The 18,518-nt window shown below is 38.5% G+C and overlaps 1 protein-coding gene across 1 annotated transcript in view; it reads left to right on the top strand.

The window, feature by feature from the left end:
• The window catches only part of usp43a (ubiquitin specific peptidase 43a), a 144,627-nt gene that overhangs the window by 87,152 nt on the left and 38,957 nt on the right, over positions 1-18,518 (top strand). Inside the window, exons 10-12 of the mRNA XM_085410200.1 lie at positions 456-533; positions 673-802; positions 13,373-13,492. Of these exons, the coding sequence (XP_085266326.1) occupies positions 456-533; positions 673-802; positions 13,373-13,492 (328 nt within the window). The remainder of the gene's footprint in view (positions 1-455; positions 534-672; positions 803-13,372; positions 13,493-18,518) is intronic.

The following is an 18,518-nucleotide window of genomic DNA, read 5'->3' as shown; positions in this document are numbered from 1 at the left end:
AAACATTTGCTTGAAATTCTTGCAAATTTTCTTTTAAAAAATGTACATTGTAAGTATCCACAACTTCTGCCATGACACTCTAAATTGTAATTTAGGAAATGCATTTTGTGTTTACTTGTGTTATCTTTGCCTGATATTTAAATTTGTTTGATGATCTGAAACATTAAAGTGTGACAAACATACAAAACAACAGGAAATCGGGAAGTGGGCAAACACTTTTTCACATCACTGTACTCTCTGGATGCACTATAGCAGCTGTCACAGGAGCAGCTGTTGCATGACAGCAACACAGATTTTAACGTTCTTCTTTTTTCTTTTTTTTAAACTTCATTCATTGTGGTTTATTTCAGGCTTTTGAAGATCACAGAATGCTATCACACTCAGAAAACTAAAATCATAAAATATGTATTCAGAGTTAAAAGATAACCTTCCTGCTTTTCTCCGCTGTTTTGTAGAGCTCTGAAGTTCTGCGGCCCAGGAGGACCCCCCCATGTGAAGCTTGTTATCGAATGGGAGCCAAGCACCAAAGAATGGTAAGGACTGAACACATTTTAATGCTTTAAAAATGTGCAGAACTCAAAATTTTATAGTGTTGGCTGTTGTCATCTTGGGTGACATGGTAAACACAATTCTGCCACTGAATTAGACCAATCCACTTTGTGTGTGGTCCAGTTTATTTGGCAGCATCCAGGAGGAAGTAGTGAAAGATGCAGAGAGCGTGAGGAACCAGCAGCAGCAGCACCTTCAGCAGCATAGCTGTACCTTGGATGAGTGCTTTAAGCTGTACACCAAAGAAGAACAGGTAAGTAAGAGGAATACAATAAGCTTTTGTTCTTACACGGTTATAACACAACATTTGCATTGGAGGTTTCATCTCCCTGAATTTCATGAAACAAGTGTAATTTAATCTCCAGATTTTACACTCCAAGTCAAAAAGGCCACATAAGTATTTAGAAAAAATAAAAGGTCCACTGTAGCACCTTTTACTTGCTTACATGCTTACTGATTTATTGATTTCAACACCCATATGCACAGTCTGATGTCAGAAATCAACAGATGTCTATAAAATTATCAAACAGAGACAATGGTCTGTTGCATTTGCCAATTCAACTAGAATACATGTCACGTATCCTCCTTAGTTTTCTTTCTTTCTTTCTGTCTTAACCTGTCCTTTTTGGCATTTTGCTACAATTGGCAAATGGAAAATCAGCATTGCACATAATAATAAATTATTGAATTATTAATGTACAATGCTAGTTTTTAATGCATTAATTTGTACTGAAATCATGTCTAATATTTAAGATTTAAAAAACTGATATAGATAATTAATACCTGGAGCTGACTTTCTGTGCTTAGCTTTTGTACTTGTCTTTTATTGTACTTGCTGTAATATTTCAGTCGGGTGGTGTCTGTTCTCTGGAAAAAAAATAAAGGCAGCTGGACTTTAGGTTTGTGAATATGTTTCACCTCTCATCCAGGAGGTTTCTTCAATTCTGGCGTGTGTGTGTATGTGTGCAAATTACCCAGATTAGTCAGGACATCACGCACAAACTGACTCTGTAATCTCTCATCAGGTCATATTCACACATATGCTCAGTATGGTGCTACTCATGTCTCACAGACTCGCACACAAACTTGGCATATTTTAATCTTAATTGTACCGCTCAACAGCCACTGAGAGGGAAAGCTCTTCCACATTACCTTCCTGTTTTGCTTGCGCATGGGCATGACACCAGGTCAAGGACTAATATTTCTGACATCCAGATAGTTTTCTAGACGAATCCTTTCTGCTGTCTGAAAAAATACCTAATGTTTTTTCAGACCTAATGAAAGGTAATGTTGTACTATTATTACTTATGCTTGGCTGGTCGTATTCACATGCTATAGTACTATTTTAATTTCATAGCAGTGATAAACATGTGTAGGGCAGACTATTCAATTCAAAGCAGTTTTATTTATACTGCACCAAATCACAACAACAGATAGTCCTGCTCTGATTGGCTATCACCAATGGAAGCAGGGCAGAGATGTGATGCTGCTCCTCAGAAGCCTAGATGATAGTGATGGGTCGTTCGCGAACGAAATGGCTCTTAGAGCCGACTCTTTGAAGTGAACGACGCGAGCCGGCTCCTTATTGGGAGCCATGAGGGTTTTTTTTGTTTTGTTTTGTTTTTTCTTTCTCTCACCCTCTCTCTCGCCCTTTTTTCCACTAAACTCCGCATGCGCAGCATGTACTTTGCGCTGGGCAGAGGGGGGAGGGGCGTTAGTTACACTCGCAGTAGCACAGGAACAGAGCCAGAGAGAAAAAGAGCGAGGGACAACAACGTCACATTAGAAAGGTATAGTAGATTCAGAAATCATGCAGGCCCATATGACAGAGAATGTGCATCTTCTTTTTGTTTTAATATTTTAAAATATATTTAATTGTGTTGTGGTTTTCAGTGTTTTGTGTTGTTTCACGTTAAATTTGTTTAAAAGGAAAAAGCTGAAAATTTAAATAGTTAAAAGTTTAAAATGTAAATAGTTGTTTGTTGTATTATACGATTTATTTATTACATTTTATGTGGAGTGAATAAATAAAGTATATTTATGGTTGCCCTTAGAGACAAAGCACGTACAAAGTCCAAAACGCGTAAAAACTCAGACGCACGTACAAACTCAGACAACTCAAAAGACAACAGAAGTGCTCCAGGATGCTAGGGCGCAGTGTTGAGCTTTTGTTACCTAGTGGCTACACAAGCCAGGAAGTATCAACAACCGGATTTGGTGTGTGGTAGTAACATTTTTTAAATTATTTGAATAAATATGAGTGCTTGTCCATAAATGCACAAACAATACACACATGCTTTCAATTGTGTAATTTAAGTGATCTGGGTAGCTCTGTTTTGGAAGTTCAGTTAATGCTAGAAATGTGTTTTGGAGTTTGTATGTGCTTTAGAGTTTGTACGTGCTTTGTCTCTAGGGGCCATACGTGAACATATATAAATAAAACCACTTTTTTTACATTAGTAATTCCTTTTCTGCATAATTTTATATTATTGTTAATAATAAATTAATTAAAGCAACAAAACAACCTGAAGAGCCGGTTCGGAGCCGAAAGAGCCGGCTCTTTTTAGTGAGCCGAGCCGAAAGAGCCGGATCTCTAAAAAGAGCCCGAAATCCCATCACTACTAGATGACAGACCCAGATGGATGTGGGGATAACAAAAGTGCAAGCAAGGAGCACTGAGATGACATTAAAGGTGCAAGTTCTAGTGAGCGAGTGTATGTAATGGGAATGACTGAGATGAAGAGCTGCTGAGTGGGGATCAAATGATAGAGAAAAGACAGGAAGGAGTGAGGGCATCAGCTTGTCAGATGCAAAATGACAGGGTCTGAAGTGAGAGGTGAGTTGGTGCTGATAGAAGGATAATGGAATGAAAAAGCCAGAGTAGTCAAGTGACAGCCACAGTTTGTGTGCCGTAAAAGCAAAAAGTGCCATCAGTTCAGCAGTAAGACTGCATATCAGTGCTGTACCACAGGGTAACTCGTTTTACACAGTCCATTTACAGTTCTTGGGGAAATTAAAGCATATTTATATGACTCAAGCAAAAACAATATCTAACATACGATGCTGTGAAAACGTCTTTCTTCCCTTGCTGGTTTCTTAGAATTTTGAATATTTGTCACAATGACATGTTTTTAAAATTTTAACATTACATAAAGATAATGTGGGTAAATGCAAAGTGCAGTTTTTAACCCTCTCAGGCTCAAATTAAACTTTTTCTTGCTAATGCACAGTCCTGCAGTGGTACTTCTGAGTAAAAAAAAACTCATAAAATATGTATGTGGGGTAATCAGGTTGTTAGTTTTTAACTGTTGCAAATCGGCACCGCCTGCCTTGAGAGGGTTAAATGATGGAATAAAGATATCTAGTGTAAACCTACCTGGTCCTATGTGAAAAAGCAATCCCCCCGTTAAATCAATCATGCCACACCTGTTAAATCAAGATATCATCTGAATAGAACATGCCCAACAAAGTGAAGTAGGCTCCTCCCACTATCTAAATAAACATTTGTTGTGGGTGACTTAATGGACCATCAGTTCTGCTCTCTGCTAGAAAGTCCTGAAGGGGAATGTCTGGCCATCAGTTCATACCCTGAAGCTCCAAAACACAGACGCTATTCCACCTCTTATTGGCTTAAAATGTTTTTTGGAGTTTTTTTGTCCTAGTGATAGTCAGACTCAAATCACATTGAAATGCTTTGGCTGTTCATGCTCAAAACCCCCCAAATGTGGCTAAATTAAAACAATTCTAGAAAGAAAAATTGTGATGTGAAAGACTGATTGCCAGTTATTGGAGTTGCTTAATTGCAGTTCTTGCTCCCAAGGATGGAACAATCAGTTATTAGGTTCAGGGGGTAATCCTGTTTTCACACAGGACCAGGTTTATTCCTTAGTATTAACACCAAATACTGCATTTCATTTTTATTAATGGCCTCAGAAACACTCATACTGTAGAAATCACATTATCATCACCAGATGATTTCTCCTACACTTTATCAAGTATTGTCTCGTTGGCTGTTGATTATAGGACTCAACTCTATATACCTTAAAAATTTACAGGTTTCAAGGTAAGACAAGGCCAATAAAACCCAGATTAAAGGCCAAAGGTCACTATGTAAAATCTCAAAGAGTGAACAAAAACAGTCTATCTGGGAAAGGATGTTATAGATTGTTCGTAAATAATAATAAATGACACCCGTGCAGCTGTGTAAAGCCCAAGATTAGGTGATGAATACAATGTAAATGCATCTGGCTGGTCTCAAATGACAAAAGAGTTAGAGAAAAGAAACAGGCAACCAAAACAGTGTGCACTACTGAGAAACAGAGCTGTCACAAGCATACGCATTTCAAAGAGAAGCTGTTCAAAAATATGAAGCTAACCCTGCAAGAGTATTTAGAGTCTGTGAGAAGCTGTACAGAAACAGAATCAAGTCAGTTTAGGAGCTGGAGGTAATGACAAAATGTCTAACGCCTGCTGTAGATATTTTGTGTATTTTTTTTAAACCCTAATAAGGATTGTCTTATGGATCTTTTTAAAATAAATGTAAAAAGAAAAATGATGGTTCCCATTTAGAATCGTTGTTACTGTGGAAAATTCTAACATTCTATGTGAAAGTGAGAGCTGAGCCGTGTTTGTATTCAGTGCTCTTTTTTTCGTTCTTTTTTCCCCCATCTGGTCGCCAGCAAGATTAAGACTAAAATCTTTGGTTGCTGATCTTATTCACTTGTTATAAACCTATGACATGCTTTGGCTTTTGAGGATGAATTCTCTTAAGTCCTTTGTGGTTTCTTTGTAATTGTTCCATTATAAATTTTATTAATCACACAAAGAACTAGAGAGAGAAACCAATTATGTCATCAGCCAGTCTTTCACACCGCCTAAAGTACCTGGGTACATGTTGCTTGGTCCCTGTGTGAGTTTTCTGTGGTTGCTTTTGTCCAAACTCATAAGACATGCACGTAAGGTCAACGTGGGTGGATGTGAGTCAGTGTTTACTCCAAATCGTCAGCTGAGACTGTCTACTATTCCCCCAGCCACTCCCAAAGTATAGCTAATTTAAAGATACTTCATTATATTAGCAGTTATTGACCTTAAATGTGTACTTTCTAGTAGTTTATAGTTACTTTACATTGCATATATTTAGGCATATTATACAGTTTATTTTTGTTTAGTTAACATTTTACAAAAAAAGAAACAAAAAGAAAAGAAAAATGTTGTGTTTTCTGACAATACCTACTAATGTTTGTACAAGCACCAGTGAAATGCCAGAGTTTTTTTCTTTTCCAGTGGTTCTGGAGAGAGGAGCTCTTTTATTTTTTTAGGGTGCTGATGTTGGCTGGGATGAAATGGTATCTTAAAGGCTAAAGTCACGGAACAAATGTCTCATTGCGCATTAAACATTGCTCCCTGATTGACTACAGAGTTTAGATTTTTTTAGTTATCTAAATAAATCATGTGGCCTTTGGTGTATTCAAACACCGTGTTTATTCTACTCGAGCTATTTTGCATAATATTGCCTCTTTAAGTGAGATAAAAAGGCTTTCAAGCTATCAGTGACAGGCAATATGTTGGGCTGGAAAAAGAAGTTTGTCATATAATAGTTAAAAATGTCATTAGTGAAGTAAAACTACTCTTTTGGAAGGAAAACAAAACAGGCAAAGGTTTAGGCAAGCCTTCAGCAATTTTGTTGAAGTAAATATGTGAGCAAAAACCTGTTCAGTGAGCCTCTTTCAAATGCTAATGTTGCTTTTTATTTCACAAACTTAAAAAAATAAAATTAAACATTAATGGAGGCTTGTAGACTCTACTGTATATGAAGCTAATTAAATCTTTCTGTTCCTTGGAGTTCATTTCAAGGTCTGGGACACTTTTAAGCTGGCTGGCACACACAGCGTGCAGAAGAGGAACCGTGAAAGCTCTCCGACAGAGCAGCTTGGGTTTCTTGAATTACTTCATGGTGGACTATGGGTTATGGTTTGGATGTTTGTCCTGTTAAAGAACTTTTATATTAGTTTCTTTAACAAACTGAATGACATTTGCTAATATGTAGTGGAGTCCACTCTTTTTGTGTTTTTCCAAACAGAGCTTTGGTGATTGTGGTCAAAGAACACATGTTTAACTCCTGCTTAGCTTTTTTCTGATTTTTGTTTCCTTATTTTCTTGAGAACTGTGTACATGGCTGTGAGGTTGTAAAGTTTTCTTCTCATGAGCTTTGCCTGTATATTAGCATGGACAAAACAATAATGCAACACCAAACCCGTGTCAGCCAAACTACTCTGCAGCTCTTTTGCTATATGTATCAGATTGTGTGTTGCCTTTCTGTCCAACCGACATGCAGTTTTTGCCTGAAAGATATTTTAATGTCCCACATTTTCCTTTAACTGCCATTTTAATAACATTTCTGACAGTGGAAATTGCAAATCTGAAGAACTTTGAAGTGTTTTTACATCATTTCAAACTTCTAAAGCATAACTTACCTTAATTTTAGATCCTCAACCAGTTGCTCTCTTTGATTGAATAGAATTTCATAGCTGCTGTGAAAGTGGGGCAGTGACTACTGACAACTCTTGACAGTTTAAAAGGTTTATTTTACAACAAAAAGCTTATTTAATTTAATGTTCACCATCTATTTTGTTTAAGAATCTGAAGTCTTGTCATTGGAAAGTGGACAAAACAAGTGAAAGAATCAAAGTGGCTACCATGGGAAAATAAATGCCGTAGATGGGTAAATATACTGTGCATTTTAAAAAAACACTAGTATATCTGAGCAACTGGAACTTTTTATGGCACTCTATATTATTGGATTACTGTATTTCAATATTATATATAAAAAAAAACTACAAAATATATTTTAAACTAGCATGTGCTTTAAAATAGTGTCTGCTAATTAAATTCTGTGTACTTACATAAAGTAAAAGCATCAAACGTTGAATTCATTTCCTTAAAGGTACAGTTTGTTAACAGTGTTTAGATATTTTAGACATTCTAAAAAAAATCAGTAATAAATGCATGTTTGGGACCGAACAGTAGAGTTAGTAACAGCAAGCGAACATAGAGGAGCATTTACAGGTTAGAAGACAGATTCTCTTAGGAACTAGTAGAGCCCAGAAACAGATCTATAAGAGGGCGAATACTGGAGTTTTTCTCCACCTTACTAGTCATGTGAGTTTGTTTGTATGAAAAAGAGAAAAATATAGACCTCAGGACAAAGGATGTTACATCATGTTACAGTTATTCCCCTTTTTCTTCCTGAGATGGAAATTGGGAAAAAAATAAAATGAAATAAACAACAAAACAAAAAACATCGGTGTGGATAAGATGAGTCTTAGAAGATGGAACATGCAGGCAAAGTCTGCTGAGTGTAGAGCTGTGCAGGTAGAGAGCACTAATGTTGGAGGAATGGTGTGATGAGCAGGCACGTGAGTGCTGCAGAAGAATTACTGAACAACAGAAACGTTGTTGGGCAGTGAGGTGATGAGACGGCTGGTCCAAAACTAACAGTTGTGCAAGCTGAACATCCAAGATATGACGAATAAACTTCAGTTCAGCATAGCACAATGCCTCAGCGTACCCAGCACACTGGCATGCATGAGCTGATAAGCCCCAGGTGTGCACGGTGACTGGAGTGGAGCTCGGAGAGTGGGAGATGACAGTGCAGCATCTACAATTCACAAAATTTAACAAACCAGAAGAGACAAGGACACAAACCAAATGAAGATGAGAACACAAAACAAAGCAAAAAGAGGAAAAATTGAATAAAATGATTTGCTTTTTTTAGATGGCGAATATAACTCTAGTGTTTAAATATAAAGAAGCATATATTCAATTCAATTTTATTTATACAGCCCCAAATCACGACAACACTCACCTTAAGGCACTTTAGATTGTACGGTAGATCCTACAATAACACATACAGAGAAAAAACCCAACAATCATAGGACCCCCTATGAGCAAGTGCTTTGGCAACAGTGGGAAGGAAAAACTCCCTTTTAACAGGAAGAAACTTCCGGCAGAACCAGGCTCAGGGAGGGGCGGGGCTATCTGCTATCTGGGGTGAGAGAAGGAAATCAGGATAAAAGACATGCTGTGGAAGAGAGCCAGAGATTAATAACAAGTATGATTCAGTGCAGAGAGGTCTATTAACACATAGTGAGTGAGAACGGTGACTGGAAGAATGCTCTTTCTGGACTTTAGCTCAGCATTCAATCATATCATCCCGGAGATCCTGGTCTAGAAACTGTCTCACCTGGGACTCTCCACCCCCATCTGCCTCTGGATCAAGGACTTCCTGACAAATAGACCACAGTCTGTCAGACTCGGCCCCCACCTGTCCAGCACCATCACACTCAGCACCGGGTCTCCACAAGGATGTGTTTTGAGTCCCCTCCTGTTTACGCTCTACACATCCAACTGCTCCCCTACCCATCTCTCAAACACCATCATAAAGTTCGTGGATGACACCACAGTGGTTGGACTCATCTCAAGGGGTGATGAGTCGGACTACAGAGATGAGGTCAACAGACTGACTGAGTGGTGTTCAGTTAACAACCTCCAACTGAACACCACGAAAACTAAAGAACTTATCTTGGACTTCAGGAAGGGCAGAGCAGACCCGGCCCCACTTTACATTCACGGGAACTGTGTGGAAAGGGTACACTCCATGAGGTTTCTGGGCGTGCAGATCTCTGATGACCTCTCCTGGACTGCAAATACCATGGCGGTGGTAAAAAAGGCCCAGCAGCGTCTCCACTTTCTGAGAGTGCTCAGGAGGAACAACCTGGAGGAGAGGCTGCTGGTGACATTTTACAGAGCCACCATAGAGAGCATTCTAACGTACGGCATAACAACATGGTATGCAGGGTACTCAGCTGCGGACAGGAAAGTACTGCAGAGGGTCATCAACACAGCCCAGAAGATCACTGGCTGCTCTCTGCCCAGCCTGGAGGTCACTGCAAACTCTCGGTACCTCAGCAGAGCTGGCAATATCATCAAGGACTACTCTCACCCCAGCAACCAACTGTTTGAACTATTACCATCAGGCCGACGGTACAGGTCACATAAAACCAGGACAAACAGATTCAGGGATGGCTTCTTTCCCAGAGCGATCACCGTAGTAAATAAGCACAAATACAATTGAACCTGCTTAGCTATACCATACCGTCACTGCCATTATATTATGCTGCTATTCATACTGTCATTATATTAATGCTGCTATCCTGTATATATCGTACTTACTATTGTTTGAGTACTTGCGATTGTTTTATTGTACTTTTTATATTTTACATTTATATTTATTATTGAATCTTGCACCAAGGGAGTGGCACTCCAATTTCGTTGTACTCTGTACAATGACAATAAAGGCTATTCTATTCTATTCTATTCTATTCTATTATTTAAGACCTTGTATGTGAGGAAAAGGACTTTGAATTCAATTCTGGATTTAACAGGAAGCCAATGAAGGGAGGCCAATATGGGACAAATATGCTCTCTCTTTCTAGTCCCTTCAGTACTCTTGCTGCAGCATTTTGGATTAACTGAAGGCATATAGAAGGATAACCTTACTAAGCACAGTGATTGCAAATAGTTTCTCTGAAAACAAAATCTGTGCTAGCAGCATCTGTAAGACTATAACAACAAGCTGGCAGCTGGTAAATAATTTTTGTGCAGTTCACTTATCAACATGTTATAGCTTACATCTATTCCCACATAATATAATGATGCAGGAAAAACTGTTACAGCTGTGTCCAAAAGTCCACTCATACAAACAGGAATTAGGGAGTTTTTCTTTATATGTATTTTACCTAAGTCAGGGTAAAATGGAGCAACATTTTGCTAACCTTCAGCACAGCTTTTTGAAACAATGTGTTATGAACTAAGCAGTACATGTAAAGTCTAAATAAAAAGATTTAAAAAAAAAATACCTTAAGTCTGCATTCTTTCTAATAGCCAGCAGGTGGCGCCTCCTCTGGTTGTGTCAAAGCTTCAGGTTGAATATAAGACCACAGAGAAATGGCCCACAGCGTGTCCTTTCTCTGTGACCTCAGAAAACACTTTCCTGATTAGTTTATGGGCTCAGCCATTAGTTTCCGGTCATCCTGAATGCAACATGAAATGCTTTGTAACTGCAGACGGGAGTCTCATTGATCTAAAACACTGAACGAACCCAAAATGGTAGACTTCTCCATAAACAGAGTTGGTACTATATTCCCAAAATGCAAGCAATTCTGTTGCTCAAACTTGTCTATTGTAGGTTTTATTCATTTTTAAATTATTGAACATTATTCATTTAAATTACACTACACTCCTTCTCTGTCCTTGTTTGTTAACTTGGACACAAATAAAAGATCAGAAAAATCCTGAACTTAATGAGGATGAGTGATAAATGAAATGAAAATCACAAATGTTAACGAGCAGTAAACCTTGTCACATCTTGTAGTCAGGCAAAAATGCCTGCCTGGCCTAACAGGTCTGCAGAGCATTTCTTGAAAAGTGAAAGTGTTTTCTGAATTTAAGAAAATCAAGCTATTCGGGGCTTTTTTTGTTTGTTTTTCTTTTTACTTTATACTGCTGCTTGTTTTAGATTAACAAAGGTTTAGCAGCAAAGGCTCTTCTTAGAAACGGACAATTTGGGTTTTGTCCTGTGACATTATAACAATTTATATTGTAATCTTGCAGCCTTGGTCACTGAGCACCAAAGACAAAACCTTTTATCCTTTTTGTTTTTGCTCTTTAAGTCTGACTCCTCAAAGTTTATGACAAGTTGGCAGCTTGAAAATAATTTTTGGCAGTCCTGCAGTCAGGCCGTTGTTATATAGATGTCTTGTCATTGCTTGTGTTTATGGGGCAACACACATTATAATGGTGCTTTGTACCCAAGAACAAAATGTCAGTATAATCTCAGTACTAACAATAGTAAACAGCACATCATCTATACAAACTCTAAAGAAACACAGAAGAGATTTTTCCCACCACAGCAGCAAGATGTGCATGATGAAATCTCCTTAATGGTTTAGTTTATTATCCTCTAATATAATTATCTCATTCTGAACCCAAACCTTGGCCCTAAAGCCAAATTCCAACCCTCTGAAGCTCTCAGAAAAAAAGCACAAAGTCATAGTCAAAACTTATCCACTTTCTCAAAATCCTTCCTCCCAAGATCTAAAACCAAAACCAGTCTTTACAAAGGTAGTCGTACATGTGCACACACATTGACACACACAGTAGCATAGCAATCGTACTGCATGTGCCTCAGTGGACACTGGTATTCAAGAGTAATTTCTCTCTTTGAGAGCTCACAGAATAAGTAGTTGTAACAAGTTAGATACACTGTGTGTCCCGACGCTACAGGCAGACACACTTGTTTCCATGGCTAATTACTTTTTTGTATAGCGCTCGTTTCTTGTGCACCTCGACTCTCCCCGTTGTGTTCATCACATCTTTTCATAAGCCTGCAATTGTTCCTCTCACTCCAAACTCCTCTCCCTCTGGTTCAGGAGTGCTACTACATGAATAGGGGAGAGCGATTGGACTACATGTAACAGCCTCAGCTAGCACTGAACCCGAACCACCTCCCCCTTCTCTTCTCCCTCTGCCGAGCCACAAACCACACCCCTAACTCCAACAGTAGCTTTATTTGTTTATTTATTTGTAAGAGACCCTGCACAAAAGCCAGCCAGAGAATTGACACATTGTACCAGATTTGATTAGCGTTTGCAGTTTCTTGGCAGGTAATATTTATCTGGTCACTTATTGCTATAGCAAGTGTAACCCACAATCAGACTTGCAGCTCAAAGGGCAACAGTGTGTGAAAGGGAAACATAGTTTTTCTTTATGGAAGAGAATCTAAACATGTTGTACTGCACTTTTGTGAGAGAGGCTCTGCTTTTTTGAAAACAAAACACAAAGTCTCAGTGGGCAGCGCTGACTTATTGTCTGCCTTTCAAAACCCGCCTGTAACCATAGCAACTGTAAATGTTAGGTTTCTAGCCATGAGACAGTTGTAGTAGGATTAACTGACAGCGTGTGTGCACAGGACATTTTTTAGCCTAAGGGCATTATTTATATAATAATTTTTGTGAAGTTGTCCATTTTTCCTCTGAGTACTATGACGAGCTGATGCAGCTAAAGGCATTTTTCCTGTCCAAGCAATCTTTGAGATGTCAGTCACAAACAAGTGAACCTTTTACCATTCTTTAGATTTGCCAGTCTGCAGCACAGACCTCTAAACCATAAAGCAAGAAGAGAAAAATCCCAAGATGATGCATTTTAATATGTTGAGCTAATGAAAGTGTATTTAAGGTGACCATGGCTTAGGCAGTAGAATAGATTTATCGGTAATTGGAGGGGTGGTGTACTTTTTTTTTATCAATGGGTCCTTTAGTCTGCATGTCAAACGCACCTCAAAATTGCTCATCATTTATCATCTGCGTGTGTGTTTGGGGGGTATTTTGTAGCATCATATGAAGAGCTTTGTGAATGAGTAGAGCACTTTTAGTGGTCAATAAGATGAGTAATGTGCCATACAAAATCCAGTCATTTTATCCTCTATACAGTGACTTCAAAGCACCTTAAGGTGCTTCTGTGAAGATGAAAAACCAAAGACGAGGAAAGCGAGAAAATTGTTCCACCCTTAAGTGGAACAAGGACAAGACTTTAATTCAAAAAGCTTTCATGCAATCAGGCATCATTATGACAAAACTAAACGTGTGAAAAAATTAATCAGGCAAGCTTTTATTTTTGATCTGGGAAAGGCAAATGAAAAATAGATTAATATCACCTGCTTTATTTATGTAACTATGCACCTAATTGATGTAAATATTGATTCCAGCTTGCACCAGATGATGCCTGGAAGTGCCCCCACTGTAAGCAGCTTCAACAGGGTATGGTGAAGATGAGCCTGTGGACTCTGCCAGACATACTGATCCTCCATCTCAAGCGCTTCCGTCAGGTAGGCCAGCTTCAAAGTGGTCTCAAGTGAAGACTTTCATCTTGATCATTACATTACTACTACAGTCATCAAAATAATTTATTTAAAAGATGTCTATGGTAGTAACAAACACCTGAGGAACTATTATCTGACTCTACACAGACAATTTGACAATTTATAGAGGAGCCAGATACAGTATTCAAGAAATATGAATACACGCCTTTGAAATGACTAAAATTAACGTGATTTCAAATAGCATCAACTTACAATAATAACTTTAAGATTATTTTGTAAAATGAACTGAAATAATTATTCAAACGTTTACTGTGTTTAGTCTCATTTAAAACACATTATACAGACTACATTTAACACAACAGTGCAAAAAAACTGAAGCTAAACACAACAACAAGTCTGTTGAATGCTGCAGGAAAAGAGTATACGTGCAATTTCCAATTAACAACTAGTTATATGAACAGTCTTTTAAATAAACTGCAGTTGTCTAAAGGATTTGCTTTAACAAGAAAGCAGTTTGTGAGAACTCATCAGGATAAGAAAAGATCATTTTTATGGCTCAGTTAAGCCAAATTTCTTTCCTGAAATACTAAATGAAAAGATGAGTTTGAGTGTAAAGAAATGTAGCCTTTAATGATTTCAAAAGCACTGCAGGAAACAAGAAAGGGAAGCCAGATGAATACTGTGAAAAGGGCCATTTGTGAACAGTCATTGAAAAAGACAACCTCTCTGTCAAAGAGCAGCTCAGTATAAAAATGAGTAAAAATGAAATTGTTTCTCTGTGGATGATGGGTATGTGAAAACATGTTTGTGATAAAATACTTGCCATAACAACTACAAATTACGAATTAATAAACTCATTATTGACGGGAACTGGAAAACTGGAAAAGCTCATCCACGCCTTTGTGACCTCAAGGCTGGATTACTGCAACTCACTTTATTTTGGTCTTCATTCTGCCCTCCTTCATAGACTGCAGACAGTCCAAAATGCTGCGGCATACATTCTGACCAGAACTGGGAAGTTTGCCTGTATCACTCCTGTTCTAGCTGACCTGCATTGGCTACCCATAAAATACCGCATCCAATTTAAAATACTGCTGCTCACGTTTAAAATTACCAACAACACAGCACCGAGCTACCTTAAGGAACTCCTTAAATCGTATGTTCCTGCCAGAGCATTAAGATCATCTACTCAGTTACTCTTGGTGCAGCCTAGATCTCGGCTGAAGTCTAGAGGTGCCCGGGCGTTTGCCCTGGCTGCACCAGAGTTGTGGAATAACCTTCCGATTGTGATCCGGGCGTCCGATTCCATCCAATCTTTTAAATCACGGTTAAAAACCTATTTGTTTAATCTCGCCTTTCCTCCTTGTTAATGCTTGCACTTGACTTTTAGACTTACTCTATTTTTCCTTATACAGATTTTTATGGCTTGTGCTTTTATTATGTTTTTATTTTGATATGCATTTCATATTACCCCTGTGTATTAGTGGCATTGACCTGTGAGTATATTTGATACTTTGCTAAGGCCTTATAATACTCGTGTTACTTCTCTGTCTCTTATCTTAAGCACTTCGGTATACCACTGGTTTTTAAATGTGCTCTATAAATAAAGTTTGTTGTTGTTGTTATTGTGCTTACAGTTTCTCTTGATGGCCCAGTGTTGGATTGGATATTAGAGAGAATAAAACTGGCCTTTTATGGACTGATTTTTGCAAGAGTATAAAAGTCCCAGAAAATCCTTTGTGCCTGACCATCTTCAGGGGACTTTTTGTTGTTGTTGTTGTTGTTGTTAAGCCACTTAACAGTGACCTGTGTGTCATTCAAGCATGAAAAGGCACTTAACTCAAGGCATAAACCATTTTTGTGTCTACACATAGCAGACAATTTAGCAAAGAACCAATTTTATAATAATAATAATAATAATAATGGATTGGATTTATATAGCGCTTTTCAAGGCACCCAAAGCGCTTTACAATGCCACTATTCATTCACACACTGGTGGAGGCAGCTACAGTTGTAGCTACAGCTGCCCTGGGGCAGACTGATAGAAGCGAGGCTGCCATTTCGCGCCATCGGCCCCTCTGGCCAACACCAGTAGGCGGTAGGGTAAAGTGTCTTGCCCAAGGACACAACGACCAGGACAGAAAGCCCGGGGATCGAACCAGCGACCTTCCGGTTACAGATACGCTTCCCAACTCCCTGAGCCACGGTTATATCATATCTTTAAGCACTTTGTTACTACCAGCCTGCCACAAACAACCACAATTTGTTTCTTTTGCTTTAATTTAATCTATGAAAAATGCAAAAGATAACAAAGTTTGACAGGGTGTTTTTGCACCAAAGTCATTCCTAAAGAGCTGTTAGCTGAAAACTTAAAGAATATCTCATCATGATCTGCAGGAAACTGGACAAGCGGAAGGAAAAAAAAAGACAAAAGTGGCCTAAAAGACAAAAGTGGCCTTAGTGCCCCCCCCCAAAAAAGCTATCAGTAAGTCATGAAAGTCAAGTCCTTAAAAAAAAAAGGATGGATGCAGTGATGCATCTAACCCTTCTGTTGATCCAGCTAATGTTCGTCGAAGCATAATCAAAAATGGTCTCAGTCAAAGAGGAAAGGGAAACAGGGAGAAATGGGCTGAGGTATGGATTGAAAATCAGTGGCAACGGGTCTTTTATGCTTGAATGATTTATAGGTCAGTGCTAAGTGGCTTAAAACACAAACCAAAAGGCAAGGACTGGAATGAAAATGAGAGAAAAAGCAGTCAATACCCAAATAGAAACTGAAAGATCCCCAACAGCCTGAAAAAACTATACACAGTAAGTTTCTTTCCATCCCCCTTTCCTCTTTAGTGAGATAGGCAAGCGCCATGTCACAATCATTGAAGCATGCCTCGTAGCCTGCTTCTTTAAAACCAACACCCCACCTTTCTCTGGCCTTCATGCATTATTCCAAACACGTATTATCATTATCGGTCTAAATCCCCCACACCCCATTACCTTGCCACCGTGAAGTTCTTTAATATCCTGGGAGATCCCAGTCTGGAAAGTTAAAAAGGATTCAAACCTATGCATTCTCTTCCTCAACTAAACTTTGTTTAGAGCCATGGCAACAACAAAAAAGATAAAAAGTGGTGTTTTTATGAATTCTGACTGTTTACTGAAAGGAAGAACATGAAAGAAGGCAAGTGAAAACAACTATGATGAAAGCCAATGTGCCACACAAATTAATTGCTGGTACTTTCTAACCACTCTTTATGAAACATTCTGATGTTGTACATCAATGCAGGAAAAAAACAAATGAAAACTGAAAGAGGACATGCAAAGGGTTGGTGTTACAGAAGGTGTGGGGTAAGATGGAGGCAGATGACACATAAAGGGAGTGAAATAAAGAAGAATTAGTGATCAGCCACAGACTTTTTCAGCATCAGATATACAGATATATGCTTTTAGGATGGCTCATTCCCAGAGGCCTGCCGTGGTTAGAATCTTTCTCACTGTGTACGCCAGGCCATATTTTTCCCCACACCTGGTATAATCAGATAGATCACTGCTTTCTCCTTTTTGCTGTCTGGTGGAGTCTCTTATTATTATGTTTTTTCCCATCTGTTCACATGGTAGCTTCCCAGTACTCATCCCCGTACTGCAATTTCATAGTAATTCAGCACAGGCTTTAGAGTGTGTAGGTCATTTCCCTAGCTGAGATCATTGGGTATGCACACCAGTTTCAGTTGTACTGAATCTCCTGCCATGACCGGGTTAAAATAAACCATGCCTTTTTGCTATAACTGACCCATCACTAGTGTTTTTTTGCTCAGGGACTACAGATAGAAATTAGGTTTCGACTTCGTTTGTGCGTCTCCCTGTAATTAAACATTTGAAAAACCCTTGACACGAACCCTTGCTGCTTTCACAGGAGACTCATTAGTATCCCTTCATATGCCTGGTTCTTCTTGTTCCTTGTTTCAAAAGTGAACCCTGCCCTTTTCTTTAGATGTTTGCTTCTCTGAGTTTTAATGAACACATTGTAAGTTGTCAGTATTTTGTTGCAGCAGCTATGTTTGCTATGCCTAACACTGTAAGGTCATAACATGCGACCTTTTATTCGTAATTGGTTCACGGTAATCTTTTTAGTAACATAGTAATACTACTATACTTAAGCTTGGATATGTTACCAGCGTGCATAACAATTAAACTTTTGCCACATTAGGAAAGCACCTTGTTTTCCAGCACAGCTAACAAACAATATCCCGTGATCTGAAAAGGCTCCCTGTGTTTTGGAGAAACTTGACCAAACTTGTTTGTGTTAACAAAATGGTAGCATTTGTTAACCTTTACTTAACTAATCTGGTCTCATTTAAGCCATCACTTTGTTTTTTTCAATGGCCCTGACCAGGACAAGTTTAAGTCACAATGACACAACTAATGGTTTTAGGAAACTTCAAATTTAATAAACAAACAAACAATCTTTTAACAGAGAGTTTACAATAGTTCGTCAACTTTCACTTACATTTGCAAACACATGCCAAGCTGATGGGAGCTTAAAAACAAAAAAACATTGTTGCCACATTTAATAACATATCCTAACACACAGAAATGACTGATAAATCAATTTTATAATGATTATTTTTTTCTCCAGAAGCCAAATTAATTTTCCCTATGGGCCATATACTGAGTATAGCATTAATGCCAAAAAACATGAACATCCCTGAAGATCCTTTTGCTCCATATGTGCCAATATGCTCCTGAGACCCAGCCTATTCATTTATGTCCTCCGTGGATAGAATAGATGTAAGAAGTTATGTAGTGATGGGATTTTTCTTTTCACTTAATCTGTACAATTGCTCCGCACACTCCCCGGAGTGTAGTGCTGTAATATTTTACATTAGTGCTTAATACCGCCTTGCTGAACATAATAAATTCCTCACAGTCATTACGAGTCTTACCTGGAACTGTCGAATGTTGAGAAACTGGGACTGCTGTGGGGGGCTGCACCAATAAGCTGGACTCATTTATGCTCAATATTAATCTTATAAACTGC

The sequence above is a fragment of the Rhamphochromis longiceps genome, linkage group LG6 (assembly GCF_057381845.1).
Source record: "Rhamphochromis longiceps isolate RC_006_pf linkage group LG6, R_longiceps_female_GT1.1, whole genome shotgun sequence".
Classification (NCBI taxonomy): Eukaryota; Metazoa; Chordata; class Actinopteri; order Cichliformes; family Cichlidae; genus Rhamphochromis; species Rhamphochromis longiceps.
This window is presented reverse-complemented; position numbering and strand designations above follow the sequence as displayed.